This window comes from Chaetodon trifascialis, chromosome 2 (assembly GCF_039877785.1).
Source record: "Chaetodon trifascialis isolate fChaTrf1 chromosome 2, fChaTrf1.hap1, whole genome shotgun sequence".
NCBI classification, from domain to species: domain Eukaryota; kingdom Metazoa; phylum Chordata; class Actinopteri; order Chaetodontiformes; family Chaetodontidae; genus Chaetodon; species Chaetodon trifascialis.
Genome location: NC_092057.1, coordinates 19,110,437 through 19,129,956, shown reverse-complemented (window position 1 = coordinate 19,129,956; position 19,520 = coordinate 19,110,437). Strand labels below are relative to the sequence as shown.

The 19,520-nt window shown below is 41.9% G+C and overlaps 1 protein-coding gene across 3 annotated transcripts in view; it reads right to left on the bottom strand.

Moving 5' to 3' along the window:
- septin9b (septin 9b) overlaps positions 1 to 19,520 on the bottom strand; it is a 74,495-nt gene that overhangs the window by 37,075 nt on the left and 17,900 nt on the right. For 2 of the 3 annotated variants that reach the window (XM_070976288.1, XM_070976279.1), the window contains exon 2: positions 5,987 to 6,667. In XM_070976288.1, the coding sequence (XP_070832389.1) occupies positions 5,987 to 6,667 (681 nt within the window). Of the gene's footprint in view, positions 1 to 5,986; positions 6,668 to 15,332; positions 15,479 to 19,520 lie in introns of those variants that run through there. The other variant, XM_070976271.1, reaches the window with a different exon arrangement.

Below are 19,520 nucleotides of genomic sequence, written 5' to 3'. Positions count from 1 at the left end.
GGGACAATCTGTGCCTCTGTAAGAACATATTGTGACCATCTTGAGGCAAAGACAAAAAAAGGGATCCTATCTTTATCTAATTTCGCTTGCTGAACCTTAAATGTTTAACAAAACATTCACATCTGAGCTAATCACCTGATCTGTCATCAAACAGCTCAGCTCCTCAAGGGACAGAAAGACATATGTCTGGCCTATTTCAACTTATTACATTTTATGTAATTAATTAATAATCAGCTTTAATCATCCAATCCACTGATTTAATTGAAACTTGTACAGAATGCCCCTTATTCTGATTCTGAGATGGATATTTTCACAGTTAGCATTTCTGAGGGATGGCTGTAACATTTGTTTTTCTCAAATGGTCACTGAGTGAGGGAAGTCCAACATGATCATCCCCATGTTGCTTTGACAGCATTTAAAAACATCAACATTTTTAGTGAAATGATTGAAATGATTATCACAATATTAAAGAGGATTCAAAGCAATGAATTGTTTCACTGTTATGTACGACAAGACACCAGAATCTTCACACGTAAAGGCAAAGCTTCAATAACTCATTTTGTTTTATTCAATTACAGCTTGCTCTGAATCATTCAGTCAAAAAACTATTTTGGAGAACATTGATAAAAGAAAATGATGAATTATTTCCAAACCATAATGGAAAGTGCTCTAAAGCAGCAGTAATTCCTTGGAAAAAAAAATGCATTAAAGTAATTTTTATTTATGTATTTATCTTTGTCGATCACACTTGACTGAATTGTTTTCCATTGTGGAGACTTAGTATGAGCCCTTTGGCTTTCCTAATCCCCTGCACAGATCCATTGATGCTCTGTTATTGTAAGTCTAGTAGTATTAATATTTTAATTGTGTGAACAAGTAAAGGGACAGACAAAGATAAGGTAGGAATACTAAACCCTTTGGATTGTTCTGAACTTCCTTAGACTACATCTTAACGGGTATGACCACTGCAGAGCCTCAGAGTTTTGGAGCCACATATGCAACTCAGTCAGCATTTCACCACCACAAGCACGGAGGCTAAATCTCCCTTTCTTTTTTTTTTTTGCCTCTCTCTCTCCCTTGTTTTCTGGGTAATTAGCCGACAGGTCACACTGAGTAATGGTCTGGGATCAGTCCAGAGTAATTACACTGAGAGAGGATTGACCTCTCATATACCTTCGCCTGAGGCTCCCTGGATGTGTGTGCGTGCTTGTGTAGGTGTGTCGATGAAAGACAACAAAAGTTAGGCAAAAAAATTTGAGATGAAGAAAGTGTGTGTGTGTGTGTGTGTGTGTGTGTGTGTGCGCGCGCGTGCGTGCGTGCGTGTGTGTGTGTGTGTGTGTGTGCCCTCTCCTGACCTATGGACAGGCAGAGACAAATCGCCCACCGCCCCTCGCTGGCCCGTCCTCCCCACTCTCAGAAGGTCAATCCAAAGAAACGAATGGCTTCATTTGCTCTTTCTTGCATAATGACTACACCTTAATTAGGGAAACATGTACTACAAGATAATATGTTTATTTAGGCGACATGAGGACAATTCCAGTTCAGTTGAAAGAATCTGCTGCATTGAATTTGGAGATCTCTTTTCTTTTTTACAGGACACAATGGCACTGACTCCTCAGTGACACCCTTTAAATACACTTCTCTTCCTGTGTAGCAGAAAGCAGCACGATCTGCTCTGCAGCCTTGATTTCCTTTCCACTCTCTGTCTTAACAGTAAGAGTCGAGATGGGGAGTCTTTTTCTTCCTCACATCACAATAAAAACACTCAAGGAGCTACTGGATGTGACCCCAATGATAACCTGACCTACCAGCTCCATGATCCCAGTGATAACTACACTATTTATGGTTAACCTGTAGATCTAATGATCGCCAGAGTCTGGTTACAGTAAAAGAGAAGAAGGCCCATCTTTGGTGCTACAATGCCCAATTATTCTGTCAATGGTTTCCATATAATCTAGAGCTCCGACAGTTAGTCAGGTAGTTGACTGACAGAAAATTTGTCTGTATTTGATGCTTTTCTTGTCATACGATAGCAAACGTAAAGTATTTGGGTTTTAGACTGCTGGTTGTGAGCTGGTTGACATTTTATTAATCAAGGACTTCATCTTTAATGAAAATAAGTGTTAGTTGCTGCCCTACATTAATAAGTGTCTTCAGTGACCATGTTTCAACATGAGAAGAACAAAACAAATTCGTATCTGCAGGTGAAACAAAGTTTGTCAGATTTGAACGCCGGTCTGACAAGTGATAAGAAATGTGTTATTTCTGACCCCAGGTGGTCTACGCTTCTCTGTCTAGAGATGTTAGATAGCGCCCTTTCTGCAGTGTTTGATGGATTGATGAACAGCAGGCCTGCCTGTCAAGATAAGGGTCCCTGTCTGGCTGAGCACGCAGGATCTGAGCAGATACCAATCAGAATGAGTCTGGTGTCTTTAGCCTGAAGTGAACCTGATGGTCAGGGTTTTTTTTGTCATTTTCCTTGCGTGTGCTACAATCTGACATCACTTATCACGTCCATTTGAAGTCAGCAATAGAAATTCAGTGCCAGCACTTGAAGCCATGTCACCGTTAAACTGAGTGAAATATTAAATCCAGTTTTATGGTTTTACGTTATATCAAATGGAAATTAAACAAACATTTCTCTGCCATTGATTCTAACTTACAATTTAATATATTTAGAAACACTGGCAAGTGTCACATACATTATCACCTGTGATTTTCATTGATTCACTATTTAGCTGTTCGTAAAATGTCACAAAAATGAAAAAAAAAAAAAAAAAAAAGTAGCATCTTCGAATGTCTTGTTTCATACAACTAATAGTCCAAATCCAAAGGATATTTAGTTTAAAAGCAGCACATCACCACACAGGAGGACCCGGACCATTTTTGGTATATTTGGTTGATAGTCATTGATCAATCAACTAATAGTTTCAGCTCTAGTTAGCTGATTAGTCTGTGTGCGACCCTCACTGCCTGAGGTCATTCAGCCACAGAACATGACGCATTCAGTGATCTTCCAACAACAGCGGTTGACTCTATAGTATGTGTGTCCGCAACCTTTTCCATGCTGACCTTTAGCATAAACACCCCAGCGTATCTGACTCTCTGTGATGCTTAGATCAAAGTACGGAGGGATATTTGCTAGGAAGCTGACTGACTTAGATCACATGACCCCTGAGAGAGGAAGTGCACTGCAGTGAGGTCACACAGCAGGGAAACAATCACGCTGACAGAACACGGAAGGAAGCACAGGATACTCCACGTGTGTGTGTGTGTGTGTGTGTGTGTGTGTGTGTGTGTGTGTGTGTGTGTGTGTGTGTGTGTGTGTGTGCGCGCGCACAAACAATGTGTGATGTCATTTCCTCCTGGAAAAACTGAATGGGCAGGAAAGCAGCTTATCTAATAGACTCCAAAAAACACAGCTGACAGCCATATGGAAAAGCAGTAAAACAACACAAATAATGTTTGCTTGGAGTGTTGTTCCTCTGTGCATCTGATTTTACATGCTCATGCCACTGAAGAAAATTAATTAACAGCCTCTACAACCAGAGCAATAGGCCTATTTCTTTCCCACACACCAAGAGAACAACATGTATTCATGCCTTGGATATAACTCGGACCAAAGTGGCAGGTACGTTATACTACAATCTGTGACTGTGTTGCTGTCATGTTTTCTTCCCAGCTCTCTTGATAATGTGTTGGAGCAGAGCAGGGTGGGCCCGGTCTGAGCCCCTAGGCCCTCAAGGCAGGTCACCCTTCATTTAGACCCCTATTAGGGCCTCTCTCTGTGGACAAATAAATGGCTACAACCCCCATAATCTACTAGAGAACCATGTAAAAATGTCAGCACAGACACAGACTAGAAATTTATCATCAAATGAAGCAGAAACACTACGGGTACAGCTTAATTAACTGAAGCACGGACACACAGAAACAGACAGTGGGATAGTAAATATACTGTGGGAAATCTGACTGCAAGACATCTGCCAAATGACGAAGTGCAGCTTACTGCCTGTACAAAGTACAAACCAGGAATATATGACATCAAATGGCCTAAATCAACAGGAAAGCACACCCATTATTATATTTCATCAAGAGCTCATGATAAAGTATTTGGCAGTGTGGTTAATAGTGGTAGGGGGATACTGGCTTATCCAGTCCAACACAACAGTTTCACCCTTTTACTGTAGTTATGTGCGTGACTGAAGGCACACATAACACAGAGCAGCAATAGTTAAAGTCACTATAATTACTATTTTTTATCATAACAACATCAAATGATGATGTGTTGCTTGTTATTAGGAACCAGCTCTCTGCAACATTACTGTTTTGGCTCATTCTCACCTCTCTCGTCGCGTTCTTCCGACCACAATAAGCAGCTATTTTGAGCTAAAATGTTTTAAAAATCCACTGTACACTACGTGTCCGGCACCAAAGAGCAGACAATCATAGCAGCTAAGCTCCACATATTTGCCTCAGAAGTTGGTGCAGACCAAAAAAAGAGCTAAAAGACAAGTGACTTTGCATTCATTGGGTGGGCACAAACATGACTCCATAGCTGCTGGATTTAAATAAGCAAGTGTTTCACTGCATAAGCTTAAAAGCTTTAAAAACATTTGATGATACTTCTAAATTCCCGCACATTTACAGAAATAGCTGGAGAGATGTGATGGGGCTTGATACGTAGAGAAGAGTAAATGGAAGAAACGTGTGTACTTGTGTGTTCATGCATGCAGTATCTTTAGTGCAGGTTCGTTCCTTATGTTGACCTTGACCACTTTAGCTTACCATGAGAAAACTGAACAAACAGGTAAATCTTATTTCATATTACACATTCAGTTCCAACTGAACACAAGCATAAATGAAAATTAGATTCTGTTTGTTGTATCATGTCACAAACTGCATCAGTGAAGCTATCTATCTGGAGTTTTACTGCAACTATAGCACTGATTACTATTTAACTACCATACTACTGTTCTGGTGCTGCCAAGGTTAGGCTTTCATCACATAACAAAAACAGCCCCGGCTCCAGTACTGCCTTAAGAACAGACATGCATTACCACAAATACAGACATTCAGTCTGCTGTTTCTACAGACTGACCGGCCTCCAAGGACATGGTTACTTATATTACTGACAGACGTTCATACATCAGGCTAATCAAACAAGGCACTCCTGTTACTGCCTTTTTATCTGAGTGAGAGCTCTGATGCTTGGGTTAGTCAGTTACAAGGGGAGACGGAGCAGGAAGATGTGAAGTCAGATGAAAAAGTCCAAAATGATTCACAGTCCAGACGAAATGTAATCTGGAAAATGTGAACTTTCTTTTTAACCCAGCGGGAAGTGGATATAAACTAACTTACAGCCAAGAGTGAAAGGTTGTCTTGTCCTCATGACATAAGAAAATGTAATTTGGTTTTATTAGAGTTTAAGATGGCCCATTAGACTGACTGCATTCTCTTTTCCACTGATGACACTGTCACACCAAACTGGCAAGTCTGTGCTAAAGTAATCAGTAATGGGCTGGTGAACTAAATCTCAGCATCAAAGCACTGCTATACTGAAATAGCTTTTACACAACAAGCCAAAAACCTCATGAGACTCTACTTGAGATCCAAAGGAAAGGATGAATTAACACATAGAAATAAGCAAAGTATATAAAAACATTCGGTTGTCTGGTATAAAATTTGTAATTTAAGTAGCTCCACTTGAAGCCAGTTATTTTGTCAATCAATGGGCCGTTATTCTAAAGGTATGATAGCCTTTTATTGGATAGCCTATTACCAGGATTTGCGTCATTGCTTGGTTGTTTTACTTAGACTGTAACAGCGGGGCGCCAATGGTTTCACACTATTTCCCTGCTCAATAGGGGGCAATAACTCGGCAGGATACACAGCAAATACAAGTGAGAAGAAGTCTGCTACCTAGTAAAAATGGGCATAAACAACGTTTTGGACCGAGGGGTATGTCATGAGGAAACAGACTTACTGTCAGGGTTGGGAGATTTTCGTCCTCCATGATTAGGCGAGGAGCAGCGGAAGGTGGTGACGATGGTGTTGTGGTGAGGGTTGGGGTGGTGTGGATGGTGGACCGCTGAGTGGTGCCCGTTGTTTTCTGGGGGAGCTCTGGTGATGCTGATTTCCGGTTTGCGGACATCTCCGGGACTAGGAGGCTCAAACTTGCGAGCGTGATTCTGCTCAGGGGTCCGGCTGGTGCCGTTGTTGTTATTGTTGCCCTCATTGCGACGTATCACTGGGGAGTCACTAGGCGTCTTGGCAAAAGTGACCTCCCTCTTGTGGCTCATCTCAGGGGTCTTGGAGTGGCCCAGGACTTCAGGGCGTTTCAGGGCGCTGTTGGTTGCAAAGCGCATGGAAGCAGGGCTGGTGACATTATCCACGTGCTTGCTGGAAGAAGAGATATCGATGGAAAGTTCGGAACGGCGTGACACAGGCTCGGGGGTCTTGGAGCCTCCTCCGCCCATGATGGAGCGGGGTTGGGTGTAGTTGAGGTTGTTGTTGTTGGTGGCCGGGGCGGCAGTGCCCAGGTCACGGTAGTAGATGCTGGTGGGAGACATGGCGTTACGGTGTGGGGAGTTGGTTGTCCGACGGGAGCCGGGGGAAGAGTGAGATGAAGTGTCGACATCCTCCACCTCGAAGGACCTCTTCAGAGCTGCATGTGAGGGACAAACACAACAGATCAGTCAGAAGGTCATTTGACTGCTGAAAACATGAGTTGATTTGCTGAAAAACCATCATCAATAAATCAACAAAAAATTAATCAGCTTCTATTTTGATCATTTATTTCTCATGTGATTCACATGTAAAGTGTCCAGTGTCACAACCTTCTCTGTTTTATATAATTGTAAATTTAATTGTGTTTTGGAATTTGGGCTTTTGGAAAAGGGGATAGATTCTTACATAAATAAACATTTAACCAAACATTTTTCTAACATTTACAAGCCAATGAATTGTTTAATCGAAGAAGAAAAAAAAAAAAACACCAAATCAAATTTGGAAGATAATTGTTAATTGTTGCTGTGACTAAACATGGTGACTTACTGTAAAACCAGCAGTCAAAGAAGCAATAAGATGCTTTTCTTAAGTAAAAGTGTCAGTACACCAGTGTTGAAATACTCAATGAAAAGTAAATGTCCTTCATGCAAAATCCTGCATACATTGAGTAAAAGTACAGAAGTATCATCTGCAAAATGCAAAAGAAAAATGCCGCCTTCGACTGATATATCACTATGAATTGCATTATCAGGTTGTTTAGTGGAGCTTTGGTGGCACTGCTAACCTGTGGACAGTTGGACTTGGGAAACATGACTAGGGACCCCAAGTAGACACTGCTTTCTTGTAAGGTTGGGAACCACTAATCTTTGACAATACATTGTATTTTATAGACTTCTGAGAATGTTTTTAAATGTAAAATCTAAACCTGAAGAGTAACGTAATAGTGCAGCTGTCAAATAAATGATATGTAGTAAGAATTACAATATTCCCAACTAAGAAAGTAGTGGAATGGAAGTACAAGTGCCTCTAAATTGTACTTAAGCACAACCCTTGTGCAAATGTACTTAGTTACTTCTCACCAGTATAGAAAACAGAATGCAATATATTGAAAGCACATTGATTCAATTTCGTAACCAAAACAAGCTCATCTTTCCCCTATAAACCATTTATGAGTTAAGATTGCTGTTTATAGGACGTAGGAACAATATAATAAATATTCATGAAAAAGGTCATACCAATTAACTGAGCAGTAAACAAAGCGAATTGGTTGGTGTTTTTTAAAACACATTATGAACAGCATCCAAGTAGTAAAGTGCCTGAGGTTTGCGGGTGGGGCGGCTGGAGAAGCAATTTTGGTGTCAACACAAAAGAAACATGCACGAGCAATTAAGTCATACCTATCTATTTTCATTACACCCCTCATCACTAGCAGCAGCTTTTTCACTATTCTGTGCAGCATGCATCAGTCGAGTCATGGGTTCTTTTGTCACGACTGGGATGCTACGTGTGCGGTACACTACAAATTAAAATCCAGGGTTTTAGTCAGAGCCATTTGAAGCATTTCACAACGTTACAATGCACGTAAATCAGCCAAGAATTGTTCACTGCCAAGCGTTTAGGCAAGTTTATGAGCAACATGAGCACAGAGATAGAGGCACATCCTTCCCCTTGGTTAGTTTGTGACGTGAGAGTATCGCTGCACTGTCCAAGAGGAAGATACTGAGGGATGGGATCACCCCCTGGGAAGAGTGCACTGGCTCAAAGTCAACTTGAATTTGACTCCCATCGTGGAGTTGCTGTGCCAAGCCAAAGGCCAGGAGCTGGTATCATAATGACACACTAGTTAGACCAGTCCGCTCACGCACACCCTGAAGAACATCTCCTGTTTCCTACAATCCAAAAGGCAGTGCAGATTATTTGATCTGTTTGTGGCTTGTGGCATGTCTGCATGTGCACGTGTCTTTATTTAAGTATATGCCGTTTTGTTCAAAGTGCTTGTAAAAACGAACAAGTACGTGTTACGGGAATGTACAGTATACGTGTTTATTTTTAAGCGACTACACCCACAGGGAGGGGACCATGCCCCAGCCCCACTGCACTCTGTGTAAAGCTGAAACTCTGTTAGGAGATGTGGAGCTCAACACAATCACATCAAAGCGTCTCCCCACACACACCAGCCAGCACCACTAATCTAATTTACTGCTATAAGCTGCTTCATTCCAACATGGTGGACATTTGATACAATTTACCCCCCGACAAAAATTCAGACCAGAGCCAAAGTATTATTCTTCTTTTGTGTTAGCCGGACACACCAAGGACGTCCCTGTACTCCGTGGGAATAAATGGATCTGCACTCACATCTTGGAGTTCATGGTGATTTGTGTTACAAATCTCCTTAACCCCCCACCACTCCCTGTAAACCCTTTATCTAGACCTTAAAGCGCGGTTACCTTTCATTTTTGGCATTCTTGCACTACAGAAGACTGGTGTTATAGCTGTTAAGGCTGTAGCTAGCTTTAGCCAGTGCAGATAGTTGGACAGTAAATGCATTATGTGTAGAAAGCATGAAATGGCACACATAAGCCATAATGAGCATAATAAGCACAAAACCAGTCTCAGTGTTAAACAGCCATTCATATCCACTTTCACATTTTCTCACACTACTGTCACTTATTTCTTGGGTTCATTATCCAGTAAGGCTCCATAAAACAGCTTTAAAAATCCATCCTTTGATGGATATACACATTAAAAAAATCCTACACAATAAACTTGCAATTTGTAAGTGGTATCCAAACCCATACTGCCAGTGGACCGTGTCCTTCTTACCCCTGCTTTCCTCTGTCTTGTGTTTTATGATTGCTGATAGGGAGTCCAAGACTGTGGCTACTTTCAGCCCTGGCCAGAGAATAAGTTGGTCTGCCAAAATTGGTCTGCAGATTTCACAAGGAGCTGAAAGGCTGCGATGCACGCTTGAAGACTGCACTGTGTAGCGAGCGAGGCGCTTGTTTTAACCTCCTCTGAGAACACTTTAGGAAAGCGCACACACTCTAACGTCTCTTGACACTTGCTGTAGACTTAAGTTACATTTCGGAAGAGCTGTAAATGTGAGAATTGAAGCTGAACACTGGAGGGGTATGAGGATCCATATTCGCAAGTTTTGTCATAATAAGAGCTGAACCGAGATGTTGTTTTGCCAGTGACCTGTTAAGTGATCTTAGATGTGTATTTCTGTTCTTGGCTGCTTTGTTATTATATGCCCTCGGGCACAGGACTACAGCAGAGGACTTGAGTGCTTTCCTCTCAAGACATTTGTTTGTATTTAGAGACTGTGCATTCAAGGGCACATGATTCAAGAGCAGCAGTGAATTTGAATCTCTGCACTTTAATGTTGTCTGTGAATATAGAGAATGGAAAAAGGCATTCAGGGCATCACTCACTCAGATGATCCCACGTTTTTAAGAATCACGCTTCTTCCCATAGACTCCCAGGTCTTTCTTGTCCAGTTGAAGCAAAAGGGGAAAAAGGGTTTTTTTATGTCCATCCAGGGTATTTGTTGCATGAATATCATAAGTACAGGGTGGGATCATGGAGCATTAAGAAGAGTATTTGTGGGACTGACAGATGGATGAAGGAGTATTGTTCCCAGTGAAACAGCATTCCCAGACTATGAGCTGGAAACGAGAGGTCCAGTCTAGCTCAGAGGAACCTCATTAACAGCAGGCAGGAGCCTCCTGTCCCGACGTCCCTCCACTACCTATCACAGCCGGTATCTCACAGTGTCTCATGTGGGAAGATAATGCAGCACAGAAATTAGAGCACAGCATTATTGCTGCAACAAAAACAAGGATGGAGGCAGCTGCATCCTTATTTTTGGTTCCTGGTCATTTGTCCTAATACAGCCCAGGTGTGAGGCTAGGCTGCCTCTTTATCATCAGCGTCATCACTTTTCTCTCAAGGACATCCTGACCAAGGGACACAAACATTTAGTATCATCTCAGCCCAGGAGATAGTGAAGAGTTAGAGGGAGGAAAACAGAGAGACAGGAGGGAAAGGAGGAGAATAAGACTGGAGATGTAGAGGCAAAGAGGTTGCATGGTGAGGTTAAAACAGGTCAAGACAAAGGTGCCTCTTAGTGTGATCGCTGTCACTGATATTAGGTGGGCCTGACAGCTGTAAACAAAGATTAAGTACACTAATGTCCCGCTCCTGTTTCTTATTGTACAGCAGTAAAATGCAACATACACATTAATGCATCACCGATAGTGAAACACTGATACCTGTAGCGCCTTCTAGTGGAGTCACAGTGTGGTACTTTCACTCAAGTAAAGGATCTGACTTCTTACACCACTGCTCAAATATTCTTGACCAAATACTTCACTATCACTCTACATCTCTACAGAATGAAAATATTTTACAACCACTCTTCTTTCAGAGTATATGACGTTTTTAAAGGTTAAGCTCCAGTAATGTGGATTTGACCAAACAAACAGAGGCACTGATATTTTATTCACAGATCTTGGACCGTCAGATAAGATCAGAAAAAATAAGAACGATTTCTGTTCTCAATGTTATAATGGATCTGTAAAAGCCAAAATAAAGGCCATGAAACAAAGTTAATTCAACATAATCTACATAATAACATAGTAATGACAGACTTTTGCTGCTCTGAGTTACTATACTGTACAGAAACTTTGTGGAGTCATTAATTGTGAGGATTGATGTTAAGATGCTGACAATGAATCTCAACACTTCCTACAGATGTTTCACAATAAAAGCCTTCCAGGAAAGTGAAGTGCATGAACTGCTGGAAGGCTTTTCAATGTGAAACAGATGTACAGCACAAAGTGTTGACTCTGCAATTAACAGCAAACAGCATCAACTCCAAATCAACAAGGCTAACAAGAGCAGATCAGAAACCATGAAGGTTTCTCACTAGAACTTTATAAGCAGGGAAAGCTAGAAATAAAGGCCTTTCCAAATAAAAGGTTGCCTCTCTCGTCTGATGTTGTAAATAAAAGTTTAGACCATAATTTGTCATTTTTCCAGGCTCTACTTTGCATCTGTAACACAAATAATTTGGTTAGACATTCTCATAAATTTGTAACTGTTTCAAGGAGAACTCAGAACACAAACCACACTACTTTAATTAATAAAGGATGCATTGTACTGTACACAGCCTTGAACTCCGAATCCATCTTGCAATTCTAGACTCCGGCAATAAGTCAAGTGATCAAAATAGTTACTCTGTCAAAGACTGGTTATACAAAACGTTTTTCTGATGTCAGTAGCAGTAGATTACATGTCGATGTGGTCAAACCAGGAAAAACTTCGTATTTGACAAGACAAGGCCAAACAACGAACTGAATTTCGCACTATGGTATTTTGTTCGGTCAGACGAAACCTTAATGCTACGCTGTCAAACACACTCTTCCTGCCCACTGATGGTGTTGGGTTTACTAATGCTGACCAGCAGCAGTGCAGCTCACTGTGTCAGATTTACTGTGTGGTTCCCTCCTGGTCTGGCCGACACCCTGTGTCCAGCACGTAGGAATTCAGGAGTGTTTGAGGTGTTTGGGAAAGTGGGAAGACGTGTGACAGAGGAGGTAAGTTGAGGTAAGTGCAGTTTCATTTGTTTCAGTAATGTCGAAGTGCCAGATGTTTAAAAGGAGGATCCAATTCCTAATCAGAACCAAGAGGCAATTTCATCCCTGATTGGAGATTTTAGAGTGCAGTCACACACACACACACACACACACACACACACACACACACACACACACACACACACACACACACACACACACACACACACACACACACACACACACACACAGAGTCATTTCAGGCAGCTGGTGAATAGCTGGTCTGGTGTTTAGCTTCAGGCTTTTCAGGCCTCAGCCTTTGGCAGGTAAAGCCTTGTTCTGTTCCTTTGATCAAGCAGCAGCTAACTATCCATTCAGGGACAGATTGATTTACATCAGTGACCAGTGGTGGTATAAAGACAGTGGCTGCATTCCACTTAACACCTGCTAACACACAGCGTTTAAGTAAAGTTATGCTGAAAAGTGGGTGTGGGGGAGAGAAAGTTCTTGGCTTAAAGATTAAACCTGTGATTAATTAGAGCACAGTGACCTCAAAGCAGACATTAAAAGATTCGGAACAAGCAGTTTTCACTGAATGAATCACACACCCCCACACAAAAAAAAACATGTTTCAGCAAAAATGCTTTTTTCAAGAAGACACTGAAACTACCAGTAAATTACTGGGTAGAGAACATGATGATGCAGAGCTGTCAGCTCTATCTTCAGCCTCTGGGTGCAGATAGAGAGTGTGTGTATGTGTGTGTCTATTGATGTGTATAAGGATGGTAGAAGGAGCAGATACTAACAAAAGATTCAGAGAAATGAAAATTACAAACAGTACATATAGAAATCCAGATTTTATGTAACTGGCTCTAAACACAGTCGTACAAGCAATACCTTACATGCTTTTTCTGCCACCCGTGGTTTCATATATTTCTCAGAACAAACAAGACCACTGAGAGCTGTTAAGGGTGTGTGTAAGTGTTGTATTTACGCACATGAGCAACTTGAACTAACTTAATGGCACGCTGGCCCCTCTGCCAGGTTTAGAAATTGTACCACACACATGCACTCTCTCCATTTATATGTTCATTTCCTCCCTGTGTCCACATGCCACACTGGAACAACAACATGGCACCTTTAAGTGGACAATCAGTTCAAAATACCTTGGATTGGACTCAAAGCTCAGTTTAGGTTGGCAAACATAAGCAGGAGCCATGTAGGACCGTACCAAGTCTGTCTGAATATACAAATATGGGCTTATACTGGGTCGATTCTCTTGTGACTCATACGTTTAGGTTCGGCAAACACATTTTCTACCTTTTAGAGGATCATAATATTGTTTCAGTGTGTAGTTGGTGGTTTCTATCATCCATTTTCCATAATGGTCCCGCACAAGAGTCCATCCAAGAGGCATTATTACATCTTTAGTGTGCTCACCAATTACTTTGGCTTTCCCTCTCTATGCATATTTCCTCCTCAGTGTGAGATACGGTGAAGTGCAATGTACTGGAAAACATAATGACCTGGGATAAAATCGGGATTTAGTCAGTCTAGTGTTTTCCATGTACCTCTCTCGACAGCTGTTCCTGTCCTGGATGGGAACACTAAAATAGTACATACTGACCAGTTTGTTCTACTGGTGGAGGGCAGAATATAATGGTTTTTACTAGATACAGCAAGTGCTTTCTGCGTGTAGATAGTAATATAGTGAAAATGACAATACTTACAGGGAAGAACCCTATATTGACCTTATTCTAACTTCATTTGGAGATAAGCTCTTTACATTTTTATGTCACTCTGAATAAGCTAATTCGCATTTGCACAGAAATATGCCAGCATATGGTAGCGGCTGGCCAGCACTTGAAAAATGAAGCCTATGTGACGTGTTCTGTTGACAAAATATGTCAGAGTGAATGGCAGAATGCCAGAGTGTGCTTGAAATGAACTAGCTCATATGACGAGCTGTCCGACCACGACTGACGGCAGATGTACTTAAAGTGCCACGCTCAAAGGCGGGGCTAAAAGATGCAAGAGAGGTGAGACGAGGATTGTTCAAACGAGGTTAAGGGTACACAGTTTTGGACTGTTTCTCGTGGTGCTGCGCATTTGTACAAACAGAAAGCGCTAAAAGCAGCTGTGTGAAGCGTGAAAAAGAGAGCATGAGAGAGAAGTTCAAACCCTTCATATCCTCTCCCTCCACATGGACGTGCCATCAGACTGTTGGGTTCAGAAAATTACTAAAATTGTCACACTCAGGCACTCAGGTCTGATGTGGGGAAGGTACAGAGGGAGGGGGATTCAGACACTGATCCAACATGCACTTTGTTAGAAACATACTGACCGTCTAACCCTTACTTCACTCAGCACTAGTGAAAGCAGGACATTTTCCACTGACGCATCCACAGACGTTGTAAAAATTAATATGGAAATAGCCACGCGTCTCAGCCAGCTCACATAATTGAAGATCAACAGCTTTTTTTAACACTGTAAACAAAATAAAAACGGATCAAAACAGAGTTCATTGTTCTGTTTTATAATTGGCTCTTAACCTGATGAAGGCAGGACTTTAATAGCTACTGAGAAATCTGGCTAAAAATGGAGAGAGCTTCCAATAATGAGGAAGAATTTACACTTTTTCTTCTGGCTCCTGCTCTCTGCATCTCACAGTGAGCTAAGACCAGCTGGAGGGACCCATTCTGACGGGAGGAGGAACAGGAAAGAAGTGTGGAAGGAAGAGAAGCAGAGTAGTAGAGGAAGAGGAGGACAAAGGGAATTAATGGCAGCTCCACACTGGCTTAGCAAACAAAGGAGAGACAGTTGTGAATGCTGTATGAGGGGTTAGACAGATGTTAGCTCTTAGTGCTGAGGTTTCCACTGTCTCCCTCTCAGTGCTTTCAGCTGAAGGCTTTCCGGTGCTGGAATAGTGTGGTGTCAGTGCCGTGTTTGTTTCTATTATTGACGTAACTTGGGTATAATCAATAACAGACAATAGGCCACAGGGACTTGGCTAAAAAATGCCCACCACCCTGTTTATAATAAGTAACAAGTATGCACAGTACACACAGTCATGAATCGTGCTGTATATGTACTTTAAGGTACCACACAGGTACACATCGTGGAAAGATGTTAGTTAATATTAATACAATTCACAATCAGCATACTTCTGACCGAGGTGATCATAAACTGTCAACATGAACATTATAAGTAACAGAGAAGGAAAAAAACAAAATTACAGACCTTCAAAATCAGAAATAATTCCCTCCAAGTGTGGATTGACTCCAGAATCAGACATTTTTCAGGCGACTTCTACGTTCAAGTAGCTCCCTGTTAATTCTGAACAAATTCCAAAATACAGCCAATGAGAAACAAGTCCACAACTCTCTTAAAGGAGCAACTTACTTTCTCTGACTTCCCACTAACTTCTCTATATCGCTGCATTCAGATGTCAGAGAGAGCGAGAAGGCAAGCCTCCTCCCTTCTCCTCCCCTTCTAGAATGCCCCCCCCCATGTCCTGTGAGTGTGTGAGTGTGTGTGTGTGTGTGTGTGTGTGTGTGTTTCCCCTGCCCCCACACACTCACACATGCACGCGCAAGCATTCACGCAGACAACAGCCCCTGTCATTCCCCGAGACCCTTTTTTTCCGCCAAAGTGGTTCTCAGGTCTGATTTCCTCAGTGAGCCTGAGCGGCTCTGACAGTGAAAGTGGACGACATGTCACACAGTCGCTTTAACAAGTTAACCTGCAATCAGGCGAGATCCTCGGTTACAACTGTGGCTCCTCCAGTGGCCCTCAGAAGGGCAGGCCAGTTTCTCTCTGTCACAGCCGCAGAGCGAGGCTGCAGTTTAAGTGAGAGGTTGAGGCCTCAGTTTTGAGTAAACAACTTCTTCAGAGTGGTGGCATGTTAATTAAAGCGCGGTCACTTCTGTAGTAGCTGCTTTCCTGCAAAAGAAAGACTCAAAAGGCTTCCTGGAGAAAGTTGACTTCAGGGATATATACGAGTGCCTCTGGGGAATCAGAGGGTGATTCGTGCACCGACCCGCCCCCTGTGTTAGCAGGCAGAACATGGGAATTTGACCAGGTAATCTAGCACTGCAGCATTTCTTTTGGGAGGAACACTGACGACAAGCCGGCTTTTGATGCGGTGGGTCCGCTTACACTTCTTGTCCTTGAAGCTGCTGTGGCCAATTTAGAGAGTGTTCTTTGGGGGAGACAGAGAAAAGCTCATTAACGATGTTGATAGAATAATTCAAAGTGATGACATATCAAAGCCGTCCTCGCATTTACTTAACCACATCCACTGTGTCCCTGTGGGATGTGCTGCAGTATTTCTTATCCGTGAATCTCCCACAGAAACAGGCAAATGGTGATGCTATCGCTAAGTGCTGATTGGTCACAAGTGAGCGGCTTTTCAAAGCTTCCTGTTCAGAGCCAGAAATGACTGCAAATGAGGTTTGTGATGAATTGTCCCTGATTCAAGGTCAGTTTTGCCATTTTCACTCTGATGGTGAAGGTCATAACAGTGCACATAGATGCTGGCCCACAATCAGCATTCAAAGGAAACCTAAAACTAAAGCAAGGGCCACAGGAAGTTGGCCACTTCCAGATGAGATACTGCCATGATATCATCAGATATCACAAATCAGAGAGATTTTCACCCTTTGTGATGGCAAAAAGCTGCAACACCAGTGCCTGGCACTTTTATAGCCTATGAGTATTCTGGAAAATCCCATTTGAATGAAAAGCTCCATTCTAAGGGGCACTAACAGGATGCCAAGCCCACCCAGTGGCCCCTAACCCTGACACCTGAGAGGTCGATAGTAACACAGAATAACACTGTGCTTTTATAGCGCAGTCTGGTTATTTCATAAAGTCCTGCAAAGGTGTCTTCGGATAAAGAGCAGAGTGTGGCACACACAGCCTTTGCCATATCCTCAATCCATCAATCACGTAACTTTACTGAGTCGAATATCTGTCCCCTGAGATGCTTCTTGTCATTTGTTGTGCAATTGAGCATTGACTCCATCTTGAGTGCACACAGTACGCATCATGCATCCTGACAGCTGTGTATGGACATTTATAGTTAATGTGTTTATTGGTTTGTACATGCATGATTATGGATGTAGTGCACCTCAACATGCATGTGCGATTGTCTCTTTATGAGCATGTGAATTAGTGCACTTTCACACATGCATGGCACATATATATACTGAATGTACTGTACTATACATAACAAAGTGTGTGGCCCTTCAGTGCCCATGGAGGCCAAAGTGGGCCACACTGTAAACCATATGCCACAAGCCTGTGTAGTACTCAATTAAACCAAAACACACGGTGTGTGAAATACACACCTCCCCCAGCCAGTGTGTATTTATCTAAACATGGATACACACTCTGGGCTGGCTCCGAGGCAAAGTTGAGCGACAGAATGAGGGAAAGCTCCAAAACAACATCTGGAGAAGTGTGTGTGTGTGTGTGTGTGTGTATGTGTGTTGGCAATGTGACTAACATTATGTGAATATGCGCCTGTGCATGCATGTGCTCGTGTGGTTACTTGACTGTGGTGTGTGTGTGTGTGTGTGTGTGTGTGTGTGTGTGTGTGTGTGTGTGTGTGTGTGTGTGTGTGTGTGTGTGTGTGTCTGTGTGCATCTCAGTGCCCCTGAAATAGCACTGTAAACACAGAGGCCTTTGCACATTGTAGAATAAATCTACTAAACCAGTGCCAGTGAGCACCATATCTCTGCTGCTGAGTGAGTTGTGCTTGTTTCGTACCTTGTCAGTATCGCATCAGTAACAACAATTATAGGTGTGAAAGTGTGGGTTAACCCTTGGGACAATGCAATAATGTTTAAACTGACAATGCAATAATGTTTAAACTGTCACAAACCTATACACCAGACACTAAATCCCCTCATTTTATATACTGACCTGAGGCTTAAAAGAGGAGACATTACTATACCACAGATTTCAATGTTTTGTAGCTTAGTCATTTTAAGACAAACAGGAATTCAGCACAACCACAAACATTTACTGGCAGGAAGTTGGTCAAAGCCAACCTCTCTATTTAAGTGTTGCTTCTATTTGTCCAAATAAGCTAATGTGTGTGGTTTCAACGTGTACCTAAGTGACACCTTGTAAAGACGATCACATTGTGCTATATGTCCAGGAAGTTTGACAAAATTCCTCTTCTGACTGTTGGTGGAATAAACTCACTTATTCCAGCAGAGCCTAAATAACACGCTGTCACTGCAGAAATATCGTGCAATTAAACAGGGCAGTGACAACGCTGCACACATTCAAAGAAAATAATACAAGCAATAGACAGTTTGAAGAACAGTGAGACAGGGTGGTAAAGGGCTAGAAAGAGTTCACAGAGAGTAAGCATCTGCAGCACACGAGGCCTTGTTTTAACTCGATTCAAGTCTGTGCCACTGCTCATATACAATACGAATGTTTTAATTAACATGACAGTTTTTGGAAAAATTGTTATCCTTGACTCTTTCATAGTAAGTGTTTTAAATCGGCTTAAAAGCTGTGTGGACAATTTATGCTGGCAGCATTATCGCTGCAGTGGTTTTAACACTTGGAAGCTACTCACTGTGCGGGAAATTGTTATACTGAGCCCAAATGTCATTTTATAACAGGAATCTATTGAGTCTGTGGTATCTTGGTGCGAGCAAACATCAAAGTGTCACATGGAAGTTCATCTGTAGACAACCTGCACATCTGCAGAGGTGAAGATTAAAGCTTGCACTGCAGGTTTTCTGTCTGTTTAAATGTGAGAGACGATGAAGGTGCAGATGAAGCTCTTCATTACATCATCTGCATCTATGTGTAAAGTGATTTAATATGCACGTCATTGATGTTTGTACTGCAATTTCTGAGCAAATGCAAAAAAAAATTCTTTGCATGAAATGTATAATTTGAAGAGTCCCTTATCGTGCCAAAGTTCATTCATCTAAAATGCTCCATAATATGATTATTACTACTTTATTCTATTATAATGGCTTAAAAATGCATGTCTGTTAAATATGGTTAGCTTAATTTAGTAAAATTGAGCCAACAGTTTTTTGTAACATTTGAGTTAAATGCTGGCCAGTTATGTTTATTAATATGTCAAAAAAAGGAAATATTTTGCATGAAGTTCTGTAAACGTGTTCCAAAAACGCATTTATCAGATGTTTACAAGGTAATATGCTATAATTATGGACAGAAATGTTTCTCCTGGCTTGCCTCGATATGAACATTCTGACACCAGCTGATTTCCTGCTTTGCACCTCGCTGACCTCAAGTACAACTGCTTGTAAACAATCTCCTGACTGAGCTGTGACTGAAGAGTCCATCTGTCTCTGTTGCATCACCCCTGGCCTGACCTGCGTTTCCATCATGCTGAATAATTTCACCTGTCAGAGATCCTCCCATAGGAGG